This window comes from Hypanus sabinus, chromosome 25 (genome assembly GCF_030144855.1).
Source record: "Hypanus sabinus isolate sHypSab1 chromosome 25, sHypSab1.hap1, whole genome shotgun sequence".
Taxonomy (NCBI): Eukaryota; Metazoa; Chordata; class Chondrichthyes; order Myliobatiformes; family Dasyatidae; genus Hypanus; species Hypanus sabinus.
The window spans coordinates 49,315,891-49,333,661 of NC_082730.1; the positions used below are offsets into that span (position 1 = coordinate 49,315,891).

Consider the following 17,771-nt stretch of genomic DNA (forward strand, 5'->3'; position numbering starts at 1 on the left):
TGCCACTCATAATCTTAAACACTTCTATGAGGTCACTCCTCATTCTCCTACATTCTAAGAATAAAGGCCTAGCCTGTCTAACTTCTTCCTAAAGCTCAGGCCCTCTAATCCTGGCCACATCCTTGTAAATCTATGCGTTTTTTCCCCATTTGACCACAATTTCCTATAATGGTGACTAAAACTACACAGTGCTCCAAGTACGGCCTCACCATTGACTTATACAACTGCACCTGCTGCTTATCTCCTCTGTAGACATGGTTCTTGTGAGCACTAAGTTAATCTGAAGGTAGATTGACCCACTTAATCCCTTCATAAATCTTGGCACAAAACAATTTTTTTGCTGTAAATTGGTTATTAATCTGCTCATAGCCTCTAATTCTGTGTCTTGAACCAACATAAAAGGTGATTGATTGATGGCATCCATCTGTCTCAAAGGGCAATGGACTAAGTGACCTCCGGGACACAAGCCTGGGCAGACAGTATAATGCTCTTGGGATGCCCAGTCATCAAGATCCCTCTCTCAGTGTAGTCCAAAGGAGAATGAAGCAATGTGTTTGGCACCAGCTTGGCTGCAGGAACCCCTGGAAGGCTTTTCAGTGTTGACTAGCTGCCTCAGGGTCTCCATTCTGAATTTTCTGTCTGGGTTCACCCCCATAGCCTCCACCTCTCCCGGGGCTGCCCACAAGATGGGCTATTTACCCATAGCTGGGGAGAAAAGAGGGTACTCCAATGAGAAAATATTGTCACCTTTCCTTGGTCTGCTTCCACTTGCAGATGTTTCAAACAATAGACAATAGGTGCAGAAGTAGACCATACGGCCCTTTGAGCCTGCACCGCCATTCTGAGATCATGGCTGATCATCTACTATCAATACCCGGTTCCTGCCTTGTCCCCATATCCCTTGATTCCCCTATCCATAAGATACCTATCTAGCTCCTTCTTGAAAGCATCCAGAGAATTGGCCTCCACTGCCTTCCAAGGCAGTGCATTCCAGACCCACACAACTCTCTGGGAGAAGAAGTTTTTCCTCAACTCTGTCCTAAATGACCTACCCCTTATTCTCAAACCATGCCCTCTGGTACTGGACTCTCCCAGCATCTGGAACATATTTCCTGCCTCTATCTTGTCCAATCCCTTAATAATCTTATATGTTGCAATCAGATCCCCTCTCAATCTCCTTAATTCCAGCGTGTACAAGCCCAGTCTCTCTAACGTCTCTGCGTAAGACAGTCCTGACATCCCAAGAATTAACCTTGTGAATCTACGCTGCACTTCCTCTACAGCCAGGATGTCCTTCCTTAACCCTGGAGACCAAAACTTATGCAATACTCCAGGTGTGGTCTCACCAGGGCCCTGTACAAATGCAAGAGGATTTCCTTGCTCTTGTACTCAGTTCCCTTTGTAATAAAGGCCAACATTTCATTAGCCTTTTTCACTGCCTGCTGCACTTGCTCATTCACCTTCAGTGACTGATGAACAAGGACTCCTAGATCTCTTTGTATTTCTCCCTTACCTAACTCTACACCATTCAGATAATAATCTGCCTTCCTGTTCTCACTCCCAAAGTGGATAACCTCACACTTATTCACATTAAATGTCATCTGCCAAGTATCTGCCCACTCACCCAGCCTATCCAAGTCACCCTGAATTCTCCTAACATCCTCATCACATGTCACACTGCCACCCAGCTTAGTATCATCAGCAAACTTGCTATCTGAAAACACTATCTGAAAAATTAAATATGCCATCATACAGTTTAAGAGCAGTGTTTGAAGTGGTATTTGTGAGATAGCTGGTGCCCACAATAATCCTGCATACCTCATTAATTTTGCTGAATTACTGTGTCCCAGTCACAGAAATGTGTACAAGATATCGGTAATGATGCTGCCAACCAAATTCAAACAGATCCACATAACAAACAACAAATTACATACATTAATCAAAATGGGTCAGCTCCATCATCCAGCCATATCGAACATTCAGATCAGTTAAATACTTCCCTGTGGGAATTATAGGCAGTTATCTTCAACTGGCTTTCTCCCAAGCTATTTTGTGATGCTGATGTTGCTTTGAGTTCAAGGTGCACAGACTCTTCATTAATAACGTTTTCTGATGCTTAGATCTGAGACAATGCTATTGTTTTTTTGTTTTGTTTAAATTATTTACTCAAAATTGATTAACAGAATTACATTCTGAACCTGATATCAATCCAGTTCTGAGATCAATGTTCCCTTCTCTATAAAGAGTTTACACTGGGACATAACTACCTCAACATTGCTTCTCAGCTTCTCAGCACTATGTAGCAAGGTGCTTCACAGAGACCTGAGGAATGATTCGATGTCCAAGGGTGAAGGTCTTATTGGAGATGAGTTTTCTGGACAGGTCTGAAGGAACTGGGAAATAAGGGGTTTGGGGAAGCGAAGGCAATGGTAATAGGAAAATGGTGTCAGAAAAATCAACTGCTTACAAGATGTTTTAGCCTGCAGAAAGTCATATTGGATAAATACCCACAAAATAATTTAAACATAGTGATGAGAATTTTAAACTTGAGGCTTTTAGATATTGGTATTGGTTTATTATTGTCACATGTACAGTGTATACAGTGTAAAGTTGCATACTGTTCACCCTTATCAAAATCATTACACAGTGCATTGAGGTAGAGTAAGGTAAAACAATGAGAATACAGAATAAATGGTAAAGGCTACAGAGAAAGTGCAGGTAAACGAAATGCAAGATCATAACGATGTCAGGCGAAGCATCTTATAAGAGTCCGTTTGAGAGTCTGATAACAGAGATAGAAGTTGCCTTGAGCCTAGTGGTTCATGCTTTCAGTCCTTTCTATCTTCTTCCTGATGGGAGAAGGGTGTAGAGAGAATGTCCACGGTGGGTGGGGGCTATGATTATGCTGGCTGCTTTACAGTCCAAAGAGGGGAGGTTGATTTCTGTGAACACAAGGTACACTGCAGAAGCCATACAAACAAGCTGGATGAACTCAGCACGTGGGGCAGCATCCGTTGAACGAAGCAGTCAATGTCTCAGGTCGAGAACCTTCGTCAGGATTAAAGACGGAGAGGGTGGAAAACCAATCAGAGGAAAGATCAAGGGGTGGGGGAGGGGTTAGGCAGGAGAGGTGAAGAAGGAATGTAAGGGGAAAGCACTATGGGTAGTAGAAGAAGGCAGAGTCATGAGAGGGGATAGGCAGCTAGAAGAGGAGACAGACTGAAGGTGGGATGGGGAAGGGAGAGGGAAGGAATTACCAGAAGCTGGAGAATTCAATGTTCATACCAAGGGGCTGGAGACTACCCAGACGGTATATGAGATGTTCCTCCAACTGAAGTTTGGTCTCATCGTGGCAGTAGAGGAGGTCATGTATGGAATATCCAAATGGGAACGTGAAGCAGAGTTGAAGTGAATGGCAACCGGGAGATCCTGTCTGTTGTGGCGGACGGAGCGGAGGTGCTCGATGAAGTGGTCCCCCAATCTGCGTCGGGTCTCGCTGATGTAGAGGAGGCTGCACCGGGAGCACCGGATGCAGTAAATTACCCCAACAGACTCACAAGTGAAGTGTTGCCTCAACTGGAAGGACTGTTCTCTTACCAACATTCAGGGTCCCAAACAGTCCTGTTTTTCCACCCTCCCCCCCCCCACCTTCTTTATAGGGCCCCTGCCCCCTCTTTGTTTAGTACTGAAGAAGGATCTCGACCTGAAACGTTGACTGCTTCTTTCAACGGATGCTACCCCACGTGCTGAGTTCATCCAGCTTTTTTGATTTCTGTGAAGCAGTGCAGAGCCATACCAAGCCATTGTGCATCCAAACTGAATGCCCTTTACAGTGCAACAATAACAATTCATGGGGCCATGCCACATTTCTTCAGCCTCCCGAGGACATATAGAGGTGCTGATAAACTTCCTTGGCTGTGACATCAACATGGTTGGACCAGAAGAGGTCATTAGTGATGTTCACTCCTAAGAATGTGAAACTCTTACACTAAACCTCAACACTAATGAGCCCCCCCTTTACTCTCTGTATACCCATGACTGTGTCACCACCCACAGCTCCAATCTGCTAATTAAATTTGCTGACGATACTACATTGATTGGCCTTATCTCAAATAATAATGAGGCAGCCTTCAGAGAAGAAGTCATCACCCTGACACGGTGATGTCACAAAAACAAAGGAGCTGGTTGTGGATTACAGGAGGAATGGAGGCAGGCTAACCCCTATTGACATCAATGGATCTGGGGTTAAAAGGGATCAAGATCCTCAGCATAAACATCACCGAGGACCTCGTGTGGTCTGTACATACTGGTTGTGTGGTGTAAAAACAACAACAGCACCCCTTTCACCTCAGACGCTTGAAGAAATTTGGCATGAGTCCCCAAATCCTAAGGACTTTCTGCAGAGGGACAATTGAGAGCATCCTGACTGGCTGCATCACTGCCTGGTATGGGAACTGTACCTCCCTCACTCGCAGGACCCTGCAGAGAGTGACTGCTTCTTTCACCGTGCCACCAGACTGATTAATTCACACTGATACAATTGTATTTCTATGCTATATTGACTGTCCTGTTGAACATATGATTTATTACATGTTACTATAAATTACACATTGCACATTTAGACAGAGATGTAAAGATTTTTACTCATCATGTATGTGAAGGATGTAAGAAATAACATCAATTCAGTTCAATTCAATGCAGCTAGGAACTGCAGTTGGTCATTGACTTTGCCCATTCCTAAAGTCAATGACCCCCCTCTTTTGTTGATACTGTTGTCATGACACCATGTCACTAAGCTCTCTATTTGCTGCATTCCAAACTCATTATTTGAGATGCAGCTTACCACTGTGGTATCATCTGCAACCTTGTGCCTGGTTGAGAGCAGAAAGTGGCCACACAATCATGAATGTATAAGGTGTAGCGTAGGGGCTGAGAACGCAGACTTGCAGGATGCCAGTGTTTAGCATAATTGTGGTGGGGCTGTGGCTGCTTCTCCTTACTAATTGCAGTCTATTCGTCAGGAACTCAGGGATGCAATTGCAGAGGGAGCCATTGAGTCCCAGGGTTTGTTTTTGAAGTTCCCTGCAATTGCAGTGTTGAAGGAAGAGTTGCAGTCAATAAACAACAGTCTAAAGTAGGTGTTTTTATTGTCTCAGCGCTCCAGAGATGAGTGAAGGGCTAGGGAGATAGTGTCCACGGTAGATCTGTTTCAATAGGAGATAATTTGCAGTGGGTCAATGTACCTGCAAGGTTGGAGTTAATGTGTGCCAGACCAGCCTCTTGAAGCACTTCTTGATGGTAGATGTCAGAGTCACTGGGAAGTTATATTAAGGCATGTTATCTTATTTTTCTTGAGTACCGGGTGATACTGCTTGTCTTAAAACAGGAGGTACTCACTGCCAAAAGTAGGGAGAGGTGAAATTTTTTGAAAATACTCCCACCAGCTGATCTACACAGGATCTAAGGACATGGCCAGAGATACCATCTTGGCCAGATACTTCCTGTGGGTTGACCAGAAGTTAATGAAGACAGAGGTTATAGACAAATGCCACTTGTACTTGAACAGGTTATAGGCAATAGAAATTTGATCTCAGGTGTAGTTTACAGAGTTGAGAGAATAGGAGGCTAGACAGGACAGGCACATTTTGGGTAGGAAATCTGGTGCCAGTCGGGGGCCAGGACTGAAAATTGACCCTGACATTTCAAGCAGACCAGCCCAACATGAAGTCATTGAAAATGAGGCTTTGTATAATTTAACCATATAGCAATGTCATAAATTATGCATACATGAGGTATTTTGATATTGATTATATTTTTTGTTCATTTATTTGCTTCCACAAGTCTGGCCTGCAAACTCTAGAGTGTACTGGTATTTGCTGCATATCCAGTCTAGGCCTGTCTGGGTCTGACTCATGCAAGATGAACATTTACTTGTTTACTTGTTTACCCCATACTTGTTAAAGCAAAGTAAGTAGATGCTGAAGGGGGACTCAAGCAAGCAGGTATTGTAGAAAAGTGTTTGGATTTAAAGTTCAAAACTGAACAAGATACAAGGGCAGCAAATATTTCCTCCCACCTTATATATGAAGATATGTGTTGATGTGTGACCAACTTGCAGGAATATTCTAGTGTGGCTTGTCCAGCCCCAGATCTCCAAACACACTATTAATCCATTGACATCGATTCATCAATAGGCCTCTGAAAATCTCTGGAAATTTTTTTTATCATCAGGAAAGCAATGGAGGGTTATGGGCTGAGTGCAGGTCGGTGGGACTAGGTGAGAGTAAGCGTTCGGCATGGACTAGAAGGGCCGAGATGGCCTGTTTCTGTGCTGTAATTGTTATATGGTTATGACTCTGAGTTTAGCATCCAACTGTACCTGTGTTACAGGCAGGTTTTTATCACAATGTATCCGGAAACTTTGCTTAGTTTTCTGATAGCTGCAGAAAAGAAACCTTGATGCCAGGTTCGGGAGGTGAAAGAGTAATTTGCTGGACAATTTAATAAAGGAATTGCATTTTTAATAAATGTAACAATAAAGAAAATAACCTTGGAAGTGATAAGAGTTGGAGAAACTGAAGGTATCAGAGTCAGGTTTATTGTCTCTGATATTAGTCATGAAATTTGTTTTGTGGCAGTACAACAATAAGTTACACTATAAAAAATAATAAGTATTTAAATGGTGCAACAGGCCAGGGTCAACCTGGTTCAAGGTCAGAATAAGAATACTGAAGGGTGGGTTCGGTGTCTGGAAGAGAGACAGATCAGAGAGTGTAAAAATCATGCTCTCTTGTCTTACTGCCGGAGAAAGCTATGATCTTACACTTGCAAAAGATAAAGGTAAAAAATATTAAAGGGCAAAGTGCAGTCAAAGTATATTTATTATCAGAATGCTGTTATGTCACTGGATACCACTTTGAGATTCATTTCATCACAGACATTTAGGATAAAATAAGGAAATCTAATAGAATTTATAAAAAAACTATAAAGAAGTCCATAAGCCATCGAGCCTGCTCCACCATTCCATCATGGCTGATTTATTATAACAAATAATAACAAAGGCTGACAAGCAACTAATGTGAAAATAATTAAAAAGTAAACTAATAACTCTGAGAACGTAAATTGTAGAGACCTTGAAAATGATTCTATAGGTTGTGGGGTCAGTTCAGTGTTGAGGTGAGTGAAGTTGTCCACGCTGGTTCAGGAGCCTGATGTGTTGAATCAGGTCAGTGTTGGGGTGAGTGAAGTTGTCCACACTGGTTCAGGAGCCTGATGTGTTGAATCAGTTCAGTGTTGAGGTGAGTGAAATTATCCACACTGGTTCAGGAGCCTGATGTGTTGAATCAGTTCAGTGTTGAGGTGAGTGAAGTTGTCCACACTGGTTCAGGAGCCTGATGTGTTGAATCAGGTCAGTGTTGAGGTGAGTGAAGTTGTCCACACTGGTTCAGGAGCCTGATGTGTTGAATCAGTTCAGTGTTGAAGTGAGTGAAGTTATCCACACTGGTTCAGGAGCCTGATGTGTTGAATCAGGTCAGTGTTGGGGTGAGTGAAATTATCCACACTGGTTCAGGAGCCTGATGTGTTGAATCAGTTCAGTGTTGAGGTGAGTGAAGTTGTCCATTCTGGTTCAGCAGCCTGATGGTTGTTGGGTAATAACAGTTCCTGAACCTGGTGGCTCCCGTATCTCCTGCCTGATGGTGGTTGTGAGAACAGAGCATGGCCTGGATGTTGGAAGTCCTTGATGATGGATGCTGCTTTCTTGTGGCAAGGCAGCACCCCTGTAGGTGTGCTCAGTGATGCAGAGGGCTTTGCCTGTGCTGGACTGGGCTGCATCCACCACTTTCTGTAGACTTTTCTATTCCTGGTTCCCAGTTCCCACACCAGGCTATAATGCAGCCAGTCAAGATGCACTCCTCTGTGCATCTGTAGAAGTTCGTCCAAATTTTAGGTGAACAACCTTTCATTCAACGTCAGTAAAACCAAAGAGCTGACTATTGACTACAGGAGGAGGAAACTGGAAGTCCATAAGCCAGAGCTCTTAAGACGATTGGAGGTGGAGAGGGTGAGTAACTTTAAATTCATTAACATTATCTCTTCAGAACATCTGTCCTGAGACCAACATGAAAGTGCCGTTATAAAGAAGGCATGGTAGCACCCCTACTCTCCTGGAAGTTTACACAGCTTCGGGATGTCATCTAAAACTTTGATAAACTCCGATGGATACACGGTCAAGAGAACCCTGATAGGTTACATCATTATCTGGTATGGAAAACACCAATGCCCAGGAACAGATTTGCAGTTTGTCTTCTTTTGCATATTATTTGTTTGTCAGTCTTTGTGTGTAATTTTTCACTGATGTTATTGTATTTCTCTGTTCTATTGTGAATTCCTGCTGGAAAATTAATCTCAGATAAATATATGGTGACATATATGTACTTTGATAATAAATTTACTCTGAACTTTGACACGGTATCTTCTAAGAAAGAAAACGTGCTGTCATTTGTGATGGCACTTACATGCTATTCCCAGAACAGATCCTCTGACACAGTAACACCAAGGAATTTAAGGTTACTGACTTATAAGGAGATAGTTTAAAGAAGCAGTTGGCTCTGAATGGAAACATTATCTAGGGTTATATTTGTCCCCATATGAAGCAGATATAAATGGTTGTATATTTCAGGATCACCCATTATGGTTTTCTTTAAAATATATCTTGTAAATATATATATATCATAAAAATATTAATATCTTATAAAAATATTTCTTTAAAATATATCTCCTTTGTTGAAGGTATTAACTCCTGCAGACTAAAAAATACTAGGTGACTCTGCCACTTCACCTCAATTGAGTAATTGCTCTTCACAAGCAGGCATTTGTGGTGACTTTGAAAGAGGCAAGAATTACTTGTGTAACTCTTGGTTTGGCTAGTGGCTTAATATAGGGGATGATCCAAACTCCAGCCCAGCCAAACTTCAGAAATCTCATTTGGGTGGATGCTGCATAATATGTCCCCTGTTACAAATCAGTACCATGAAATAACAAACAGTACACAATATGCGATTAAACATTTGAGGTTTATAATTCTTATGGTTAGTAAAGAAAACAAAAAAGGAAAAAGGCCCATTCTCATGAAACAGTCTAATCTGCAATGTTGGAGCTCACTGATAAAGCCTCATCCAATTGCCGCTGACCTTTGGACCCTCGCTCCAAGTCCGCTCTGTCCGGCAATCTACCAACTCTCTACATTCGCGTCTTCTCTCCTCATCTCTTCCTTGCAAAAGACTGCGAATTCCCGGCTTCCAGACACTCAAGAAAGAACAAGATCCCACTCATTGGCTAACATGCCCCGTTATCTCTAGTCATAACCAAACATTACTGCTACAGAGAAACCATTACCTCAGCAGTGGAACATTGCAGAGAAGCCATTACATTAACATTGAAACCTTACAGCATGTTACACTTGCAAACCTGGTCGTGCTGCTTCTCGTGTATCGAAGCATAAAAAATACTGTCGTTGCATGGGAAGGTCATCCAACTTTCTATTTTACATGATCATGGTTTATCATCTACTTAGTCCTCTGGTCCTGGCTGCTCCCTATATTCACTAATCTTTTTTGCATTCGCTGAGTCAAAACTTTCTGTTGATCTGCTAAGGGCGTGTCCCTTAGTTCTAGACACTCTAGCCATTGGGAGCTTCCGTCCTACAGCTACACATTCTAGTTGAATTAGAATGTTACAAGATATAGGAGATCTTCTTTATTCTCCTTGAATGAATAAACACCTGACTCGCTCAACCTCTCCTTACACACAAACTGCCACCCTGGAATCAGTCCTGTAAACCCTCTTTGCCCTTCCTCTGATACAAGCAGCCATCTTCAGCTATGAAAACAAAAGCAAATGGCAAATTCCCAGATAGTAGTCTCACCACTGTTCTATAATGTTGCTGCAAGACATCCTATCTACTTGGAATGAAGATCCAATATATCAGCTGCCTTCCTAAATGATTGGTGCTCCTTAAGACTTATGTTCAGTGATTTGTGCTCAAAATACCTAACATCATCATTCAGAAATAATCTATTTCTAAAACTGATGTGGAAGACCTCTCATTTATCATGTCAGACTGAATCTGCATGTGTCTGCCCAGTCACCTAACTTGTATAAATCATACTGGACATCTTTGCATGCTCCTCATATCTTAAACTCTGCCTCCTTGAGCTTGCATTTAAATGTTCAAATGATTCCCTATTTCCCAGTCATAACTCCCTTTGTTTCTGGTTATAGGGGCCTATCAAATGTCTTCACTAACCATTACTTTTCATGTACTGTTTTTATAGAAATGTTTGCAGTAGTTTTTACATTGTCTGTGAGCTTGTTCTATTACTCCATTCCCCACCTCCTTAATCTTTTTGTCCTTCTTTGCTGAATTCTAAACTACTCCCAATCCTCAACCCCCTACTTCTCCAGGCAATTGTTATGTCTCCTCTTTGAGGTAGGGTTAGGTTTGAGCCCTCCTTTTAATATTATTGCAGTTCTCAACCTTTTCTGGTACCTCTCCTGTGGCTGACAAAGGCCCAATAGCATGCTATGATAGATCTCAATCAATTCTGGGTTTTGATCTTCCTTTAGTCGTTCCAAGTAAGCCACCTTTTCAATATTGACCATGCCTCAGATTATCAAAGTACCCTCCCTGAATTCACTATCTTCCGTGTCCTTCTTTGTCAATGCAGATGAGATCTATTCATTCAGGACCTCATCCACATCCTCTGGCTCAACACGCAAGTTACCATTTTGGTAACTTCCCTTGATGTTAATATACATGGAATGTAAAATTTTCCTAAACACAAGAGATTCTGTAGATGCTGGAAATCCAGAGCAACACACATAAAATGTTGAAGGAACTCAGCAGGTTAGGTAGCATCTATGGAAATGAATAAACAAGCGATGTTTCAGGAGTGACCCTTCTTCAGGACTGGAAAGGAAGGGGGAAGATGCCAGAATAGGAAGGTGGGGTAAGGGGAAGGAGAGTAAGCAAGAGGTGAGAGGTGAAGCCAGGTGGCTGGGCGAGGGAGGGTGAAGTAGGAAGCTGGGAGGTAATGCGTGGAAAAGATAGAGAAGGAGGAATCTGATAGGAGAGGAGAGGGGGCCATAGGAGAAAGGGAAGGGGGATGGGCACCATGGGGAGGTGATTGTCAGGTGAGGAAAAGAATTAAGACACCAGAGAGGGAAATTGAAGAAGGGGAAGGGGTAAAAATTAAGGATGTAGGAGAAGTCAGTGTTCATGCCATCAGCTTGGAGACTATCCAGATGGAATATGAGGTGTTGCTTCTCCAACCTAAGAGAGATATCATGGTTGCAGAAGAGGATGCCTTGGACTGACATGTCAGAATGCGAATAGGAATTAAAATGGTTGGCTATTGGAATATATTGCCTTTGGCAGAAGGAGCAAAGGTGCCTGACAAAGCAGTCACTGATCTACATCGGGTCTCACCAATGTAGAGGAGGCTCCATCGGGAGCACTGAATACAATAGATGACCCCATCAGATTCGCAGGTGAAGTGTTGCCTCTCCTGGAAGGACTGTCTGGGGCCCTGAATGGAGTTGAAGAAGAAGGTGACTAGGCAGATGTAGCACCTCTGTTACTTGCAGGAATAAGTTCCAGGATGGAGATTAGTGGCAAGGGATGAGTGAACAAGGGAATCATGGAAGGAGCAATCCGAGTATAAAGTGGTGCATGGGGGTGGGGGGGGTGATGTTTTTTGTAGTAGGGTCCCGTAAAGCAGCGCAATGGATGGGGGGGGGGTGATGTGTTTAGTGGTAGGGTCCCGTAAAGCAGAGCATGAGGTGAGGGGGGTGATGTGTTTAGGGGTAGGGTCTCGTAAAGTGAAGGACGGGGGGCTAGGGTTGGTGATGTGTTTAGGGGTAGGGTCTCGTAAAGTGAAGGACGGGGGGCTAGGGTTGGTGATGTGTTTAGGGGTAGGGTCTCGTAAAGTGAAGGATGGGGGGCTAGGGTTGGTGATGTGTTTAGGGGTAGGGTCTCGTAAAGTGAAGGATGGGGGGCTAGGGTTGGTGATGTGTTTAGGGGTAGGGTCTCATAAAGTGAAGGATGGGGGGCTAGGGTTGGTGATGTGTTTAGGGGTAGGGTCTCATAAAGTGAAGGATGGGGGGCTAGGGTTGGTGATGTGTTTAGGGGTAGGGTCTCGTAAAGTGAAGGATGGGGGGGCTAGGGTTGGTGATGTGTTTAGGGGTAGGGTCTCGTAAAGTGAAGGATGGGGGGCTAGGGTTGGTGATGTGTTTAGGGGTAGGGTCTTGTAAAGTGAAGGATGGGGGGCTAGGGCTGGTGATGTGTTTAGTGGTAGGGTCTCGTAAAGTGAAGGATGGGGGGCTAGGGTTGGTGATGTGTTTAGGGGTAGGGTCTCGTAAAGTGAAGGATGGGGGGCTAGGGTTGGTGATGTGTTTAGGGGTAGGGTCTCGTAAAGTGAAGGATGGGGGGGTTAGGGTTGGTGATGTGTTTAGGGGTAGGGTCTCTTAAAGTGAAGGACGGGGGGCTAGGGTTGGTGATGTGTTTAGGGGTAGGGTCTCGTAAAGTGAAGGATGGGGGGCTAGGGTTGGTGATGTGTTTAGGGGTAGGGTCTTGTAAAGTGAAGGATGGGGGGCTAGGGCTGGTGATGTGTTTAGTGGTAGGGTCACATTGAAGAGGGTGGAAGTTGTGGAGAGTGATGTTTTGGTTGTGGAGGCACATGGGATGCGGACAAGAAGAACTCTATCCCTTTTAAAGCAGCAGGGTGATGGAGGAGATGCAGGTGATGGTAGCATCATTGGTGGAGGAAGAGGACATCTCTGATGTCCTGGAAAGGAAAGCTTCATCCTGGGAACAGATGCAGTGGAGGTGAAGGAACTGGGAAAAGGGAATGGCATTTTTACAGGAAACAAGATGGGAAGGTATATCCATGGGAATCAGTAGGTTTATAAAAGATATAGGTAGATAATTTGTCTCCAGAGAGGCAGTCCGAGAGATCAAGAAAGGGGAGAATGTATTAGAAATAGGTCATTGAATTTAAGTGCAAGGGGAAGTTGGAGGTAAAGTTGATGAAATTGACAATCTCAGTATGGATGCACAAAGCGGTCGTCAGTGTAGCACAGAACCTACAAGGTCTTTCTGGTCCCTTGACTTTTATTTGTGGCTTTCACTTCAGATGCATAGGTACTCACTGATTTGTCTCTCTGTATCTGGCTCTCTCTCCTCCCCTCTGTCCCCCTCTGGGGAGGCACTCTGAAATCGAACTTTTAACTGACCCAGAAATCTTGTGTGACTTGGTGTTTACCTGTTACTTGCAAATATCCTGGCAAAGGCAGCAAATGAATGCAAGTTCAAGTTGCAGGACCATCTGGTAGCGATGCAGGAGAACTTGCTAATCTCCCCAATCATGGACTCTGTCTCCCTTCTCACTGCCTTGGTAAAACAGCCAACATAATCAAAGATTTGAATTGAATTGACTGTATTACTTAACTCCTTCACATACATGAGGAGTAAAAGTCTTTACGTTATGTCTCCGTCTAAATGTGCAACTTATAACAATGTATAATAATTATTATGTACAACAGGACAGTCAATATAACATAGAAATGCAGTTGCGTCAGCATGAATTAAGCATTTGATGGCCTGGTGGAAGAAGCTGTCCCAGAAACTGTTGGTCCTGGCTTTTATGCTGCATATTCCTGCACAGTAATTCATCAACTGACCATGAGGCTTCCTATGCAAAATGTAAAGCTGATGAGTAGTAGTATACACATTACATACATCAATAAGCACAGTAAGTTTATCAACAAGGCAGCTCGGAGCTCTTTTGTGAAGACTGGTGCAGGTTGAATAGTTATTTGTGATGGTTCTGACAAGCTGTGAACTGGGAATCCAAAACCAACAAGTTTGGTTGATATAAGTCAAAGAATTGAATTCTCAAGCTGCAAAGATCTTTCTCTCAGTTGACAAGCAGCTGATACTGTTATTTTATTTAACCTCATGTTATTTTTTCCAATAGCTGTCATTATTGTATTTTTACTGAAAGAATTAGATGTCATTTTAGTTTTGATTAAAGTATTAATAACCACTCTACTTTTCAGATGAGGGCAGCATACTTTTCATGATACTGCTTCAACTTGTTTTCTCTCTATTTTTTATCTTATGTTTCAAGTGTTATCCAATCTAAGAGTGTAACCTTCCATTGGTACTATCATGACAGTTCTTTCTTGTTGGAGTTAATCTTCATGAATATGAAGTGTTCAGGAAAGGTATTGATGGGAAGAAAGAGAACTTGGGTGACAGCTTTTATAAGGGAAAACACTGGTGGAAAGAAGATAATGTCCTTAAGGGAGCAAGGACGGAGTCCATTTGGTTAGATTTGAGAACATTAAGAAGTATGAATTAGCTCTATAGGCCTTCCTTCTCATATTTGATCCTCCTTGTCGCCAAATAACTCCTCCTCTTCTCTCTGCCCCCAACCTCTCTCCCTTCACAACACCAAACTTGTCTCATCCGTTCTGACCACCAAACTCCCCCTTCATCCCTCCTTGCACTCAGTTGCTCCCTTACACACTCATCACCCTTAACCTCTCCTTCACTCTATCCCAGAGCACTCCCTCGCACTCTTCCTACCCCAGCCTCTCTGCCTTTAGCTCCATCACACAGCACCCAAAACAATAATGGACGTGGAAAGAATGGCACAAGAAACAATCTCTCAGCTCTCAAATCTTCATAAAGGTAAATCTTCTCAGGCAGCATGCCACAGACAACCAGTTGACTATCACCCTCCTGGAGTCTGTCCTGAAGTTCATTAGAATTGGCATCTGTGGAAAAAACTCTTGGTTTCCCTAGCAGAAGGAACCTTGACTGGTGTTTTGAGGATAGCTCAGAGATCAAGGAGATGATTAAGTGCAAACAAAAGGCATTCCTGAATTTTAAGTTCCACCATTCCTCAAAGGAAGAGAAACAAATCTTCGGCACCTGTAGGGAGAGGTCCTGCAGATCTAAAGATCTAATAATCTAAAGAACAAATGGGGTGTGAAAGGAGTGCAGGAGGCTCAGTAATTCATTGAAAGCCAGGATGTGAATGGGTTCTTCAGCAATTTCAAGGCCGTCCACAGTCCCAACTTCAATGTCCCACCCCAGTGAGGACCAAGAATGGAGGTAAACCTGATCAAGTGTCCTTGGAAGGAACACTTCAAGACCTGTACCACAACTTGGTCCTTGATGTGATTTCCCTTCACTTCATCCGTATTCAGCCCAGTACTGCCACCCTTCCATACCAACAAACCAACTCCAGCCAGAAACAACGATCATATTCCCTCTGAAGTTCTAAACCCATAATCTCACTGACCACTTCTGGGAGAAGGACAACACAAAAGTGCCATAATGATGTCCAGCCACTTGAAACGAGACACCTGACTGTTTTAACAGTGGAGGAGATCTCATTGTCATCAGCTGCAGCAAAATGCCAGGTCACTCCTCAACTAGTCTCCTGCAGCCACTGAAGAGCTCAACCCTGCACTGTGGTACGGATTCTGTCCACGTGGACTGATCGTCACTCTGCCGCAACCCCAAGGGAAATGCAGGGAGCAGCAGCTGCCAAATGCAGGGTTCTCCTCAAATCTGGCTGCCCGCAGAAATTCATCTCCATCTGACATTTGTTCATGAATGCAATCTTCCATTTGTACAGCCACTGTCTCATTGCAGTGTTTGATTAATTACTTCTTCCCTGACCAAAACTCAACAGTCAGCAATGAATACTTGTTGATCCAGTGGTTTATTTTTGATACCTTCTGATAAATATCAATGTTCCTGAACCATAATACACTGAGGGTGAAATATAGCAGTGGCAATATTATACTTAAAAGAAGACGACAATCTTTTATTGATGAACTGTTATGTTTTGTTTCCTAAAAATGTCCAATCTATTTCCTACTAACCATTTGAATCCAGATATTTTTGAAGTTGTACTGAAGAGTCAAACATAGAAATCATCTTATGAACACACTTGCTGATACAAAGAGCTGAGCTAGTCTTTTTTTTAATACTCTCTCTCACACATCCACTCACTCTCTCACACAACTCACTCACTCACACACACAACACTCTCTCACACCCACTTGCTCTCTCTCACACACACTCTCTCACTCTCTTTTTCACTTTCTCACTCACTCTCACTTCAATAGGTTGGAATTTGGTGATGACTTTTGAATAAATAAGGCATTTATTAAAGTTTAAATTCTGAAGGTGTATAAAGCCTTGTGTGCCGGTATATTTTCAGTTTTCATCACCAGCTCTGACCTTGTATTCTGCATGAGATCAATCACTGCTCCTTTCCCTGTAGATTCTTTTAGTGTTCACGGCAATCTGTGAGCACTCGTTTCAACTCCTGTGTGAATTATCTGTTTTTCTTGACATATCAATGTCTCTATTGAATTTTTACAGTGAGGAAGTAGGTTATTCCCAATTTCCCACTTTAAAGTCTGTGCCTGAGGCTTTTTAAAGACTATTTTCTGTGACTATCACTTATGGATTCACTTTCAGGGGCTCTTCATCTCATGTTCTCAATATTTATTGTTTATTTATTGTTACATACCCCGTGGGTATCTTGTAACTGTCTTATGACCATGATGTAATTGAGTACCTTGTGAGCATGATGTAATTGTCTTGTGATGGTGGGGTGATGTAAGTTTCCTGCCAGTGTTAGGTCACGTGATGTGAGGTCCAATGATGGCATGTCCAATAGGTATACAAGGGAAAACCCCTGTTGTCACACGGTTAGTTCGTTAGTTTTGCAGCGTATTTGTCTCATGTTTGGTTTTAAAGTGGTTTTTACTTTCTATTGTAAGGTGAAAAACCGCTGTGCCAGCATTTTCGCCAATCGCTGCCGGTTCTTGTTTGGTGCACCCTGGTTTTACCTCTGCAGTCTAGTATTGCAGAGTGAGGAATTTACCAAAGTACGGGAACCCGAAGGATTGAGTAAAGGCGGTTTCGTTCGGTGGTTCTGTAAAGGATCGACCTTATTGAATCTTCATTCAGGAATAGTGACCTGCATCTGAGTTAACCCCTGCACGATCAGGAAGGTTTGTGCAGTGTTCACCTTCCATCAAAAAGGTCAGTTCCTTTAAGCCGTTTTATTTCCTCTGTTGTGAATCCTTTGGACAAGGCATTGCTCGGCTGGGATCAGCAGGAACATCACGTCTTCGAAGAAATCAGTTTTCAGGGAAGTCTGTCCTTACTGACTATATAAATGACTTGGACTTTCGAATTTACCACTTTAAGAACTATTCCAGAGTTTGGCTGTTCGTTAAGTTGCCGTATAACAGTTAACTTCCAGATCAGTTAGTCGTTTGTTGACTTTTCACTTTTGTTGAGCAGAGTTTAATAAATGTTTATGCTTGTTTATAAAACCTGACTCAGTTCTATATTCATTGTTGCTGACCACATGACATTATTTATAATTTTTTGTACTTGCAGTTTCCTGCCTTTTGCACACTGGTTGTTCGTCCGTCCAGTTGGGCACGGTTTTCATTATGGTTCTTGGACTTACTGAGTATGCCCACAAGAAAATGAATCCTGGATTGTATATCTTGACATATATGTATGTTGATAATAAATTTACTTTGAACTGTGAAGAAAAGGAACAGCAATACTATATTGATTCCTGAACGTTCTTTGTGATTTTCCTGTCACTGTTGTCTCCAGTACTCGGGATCAGGTGGGTTGTTGAAAAGCAAAGTGCTGCATCAAG

The 17,771-nt window shown here is 42.9% G+C and overlaps 1 protein-coding gene across 2 annotated transcripts in view; it reads left to right on the top strand.

Moving 5' to 3' along the window:
• LOC132381224 (ankyrin repeat and SAM domain-containing protein 1A-like) overlaps window positions 1-17,506 on the top strand; it is a 496,261-nt gene extending 478,755 nt beyond the window's left edge. The window contains exon 28 of one of the 2 annotated variants that reach the window (XM_059950560.1): window positions 16,870-17,506. In XM_059950560.1, the coding sequence (XP_059806543.1) occupies window positions 16,870-16,873 (4 nt within the window). In that variant the 3' untranslated portion in view covers window positions 16,874-17,506. The remainder of the gene's footprint in view (window positions 1-16,869) is intronic. The other variant, XM_059950567.1, reaches the window with a different exon arrangement.
• The last annotated feature ends 265 nt before the right edge of the window (window positions 17,507-17,771 follow it).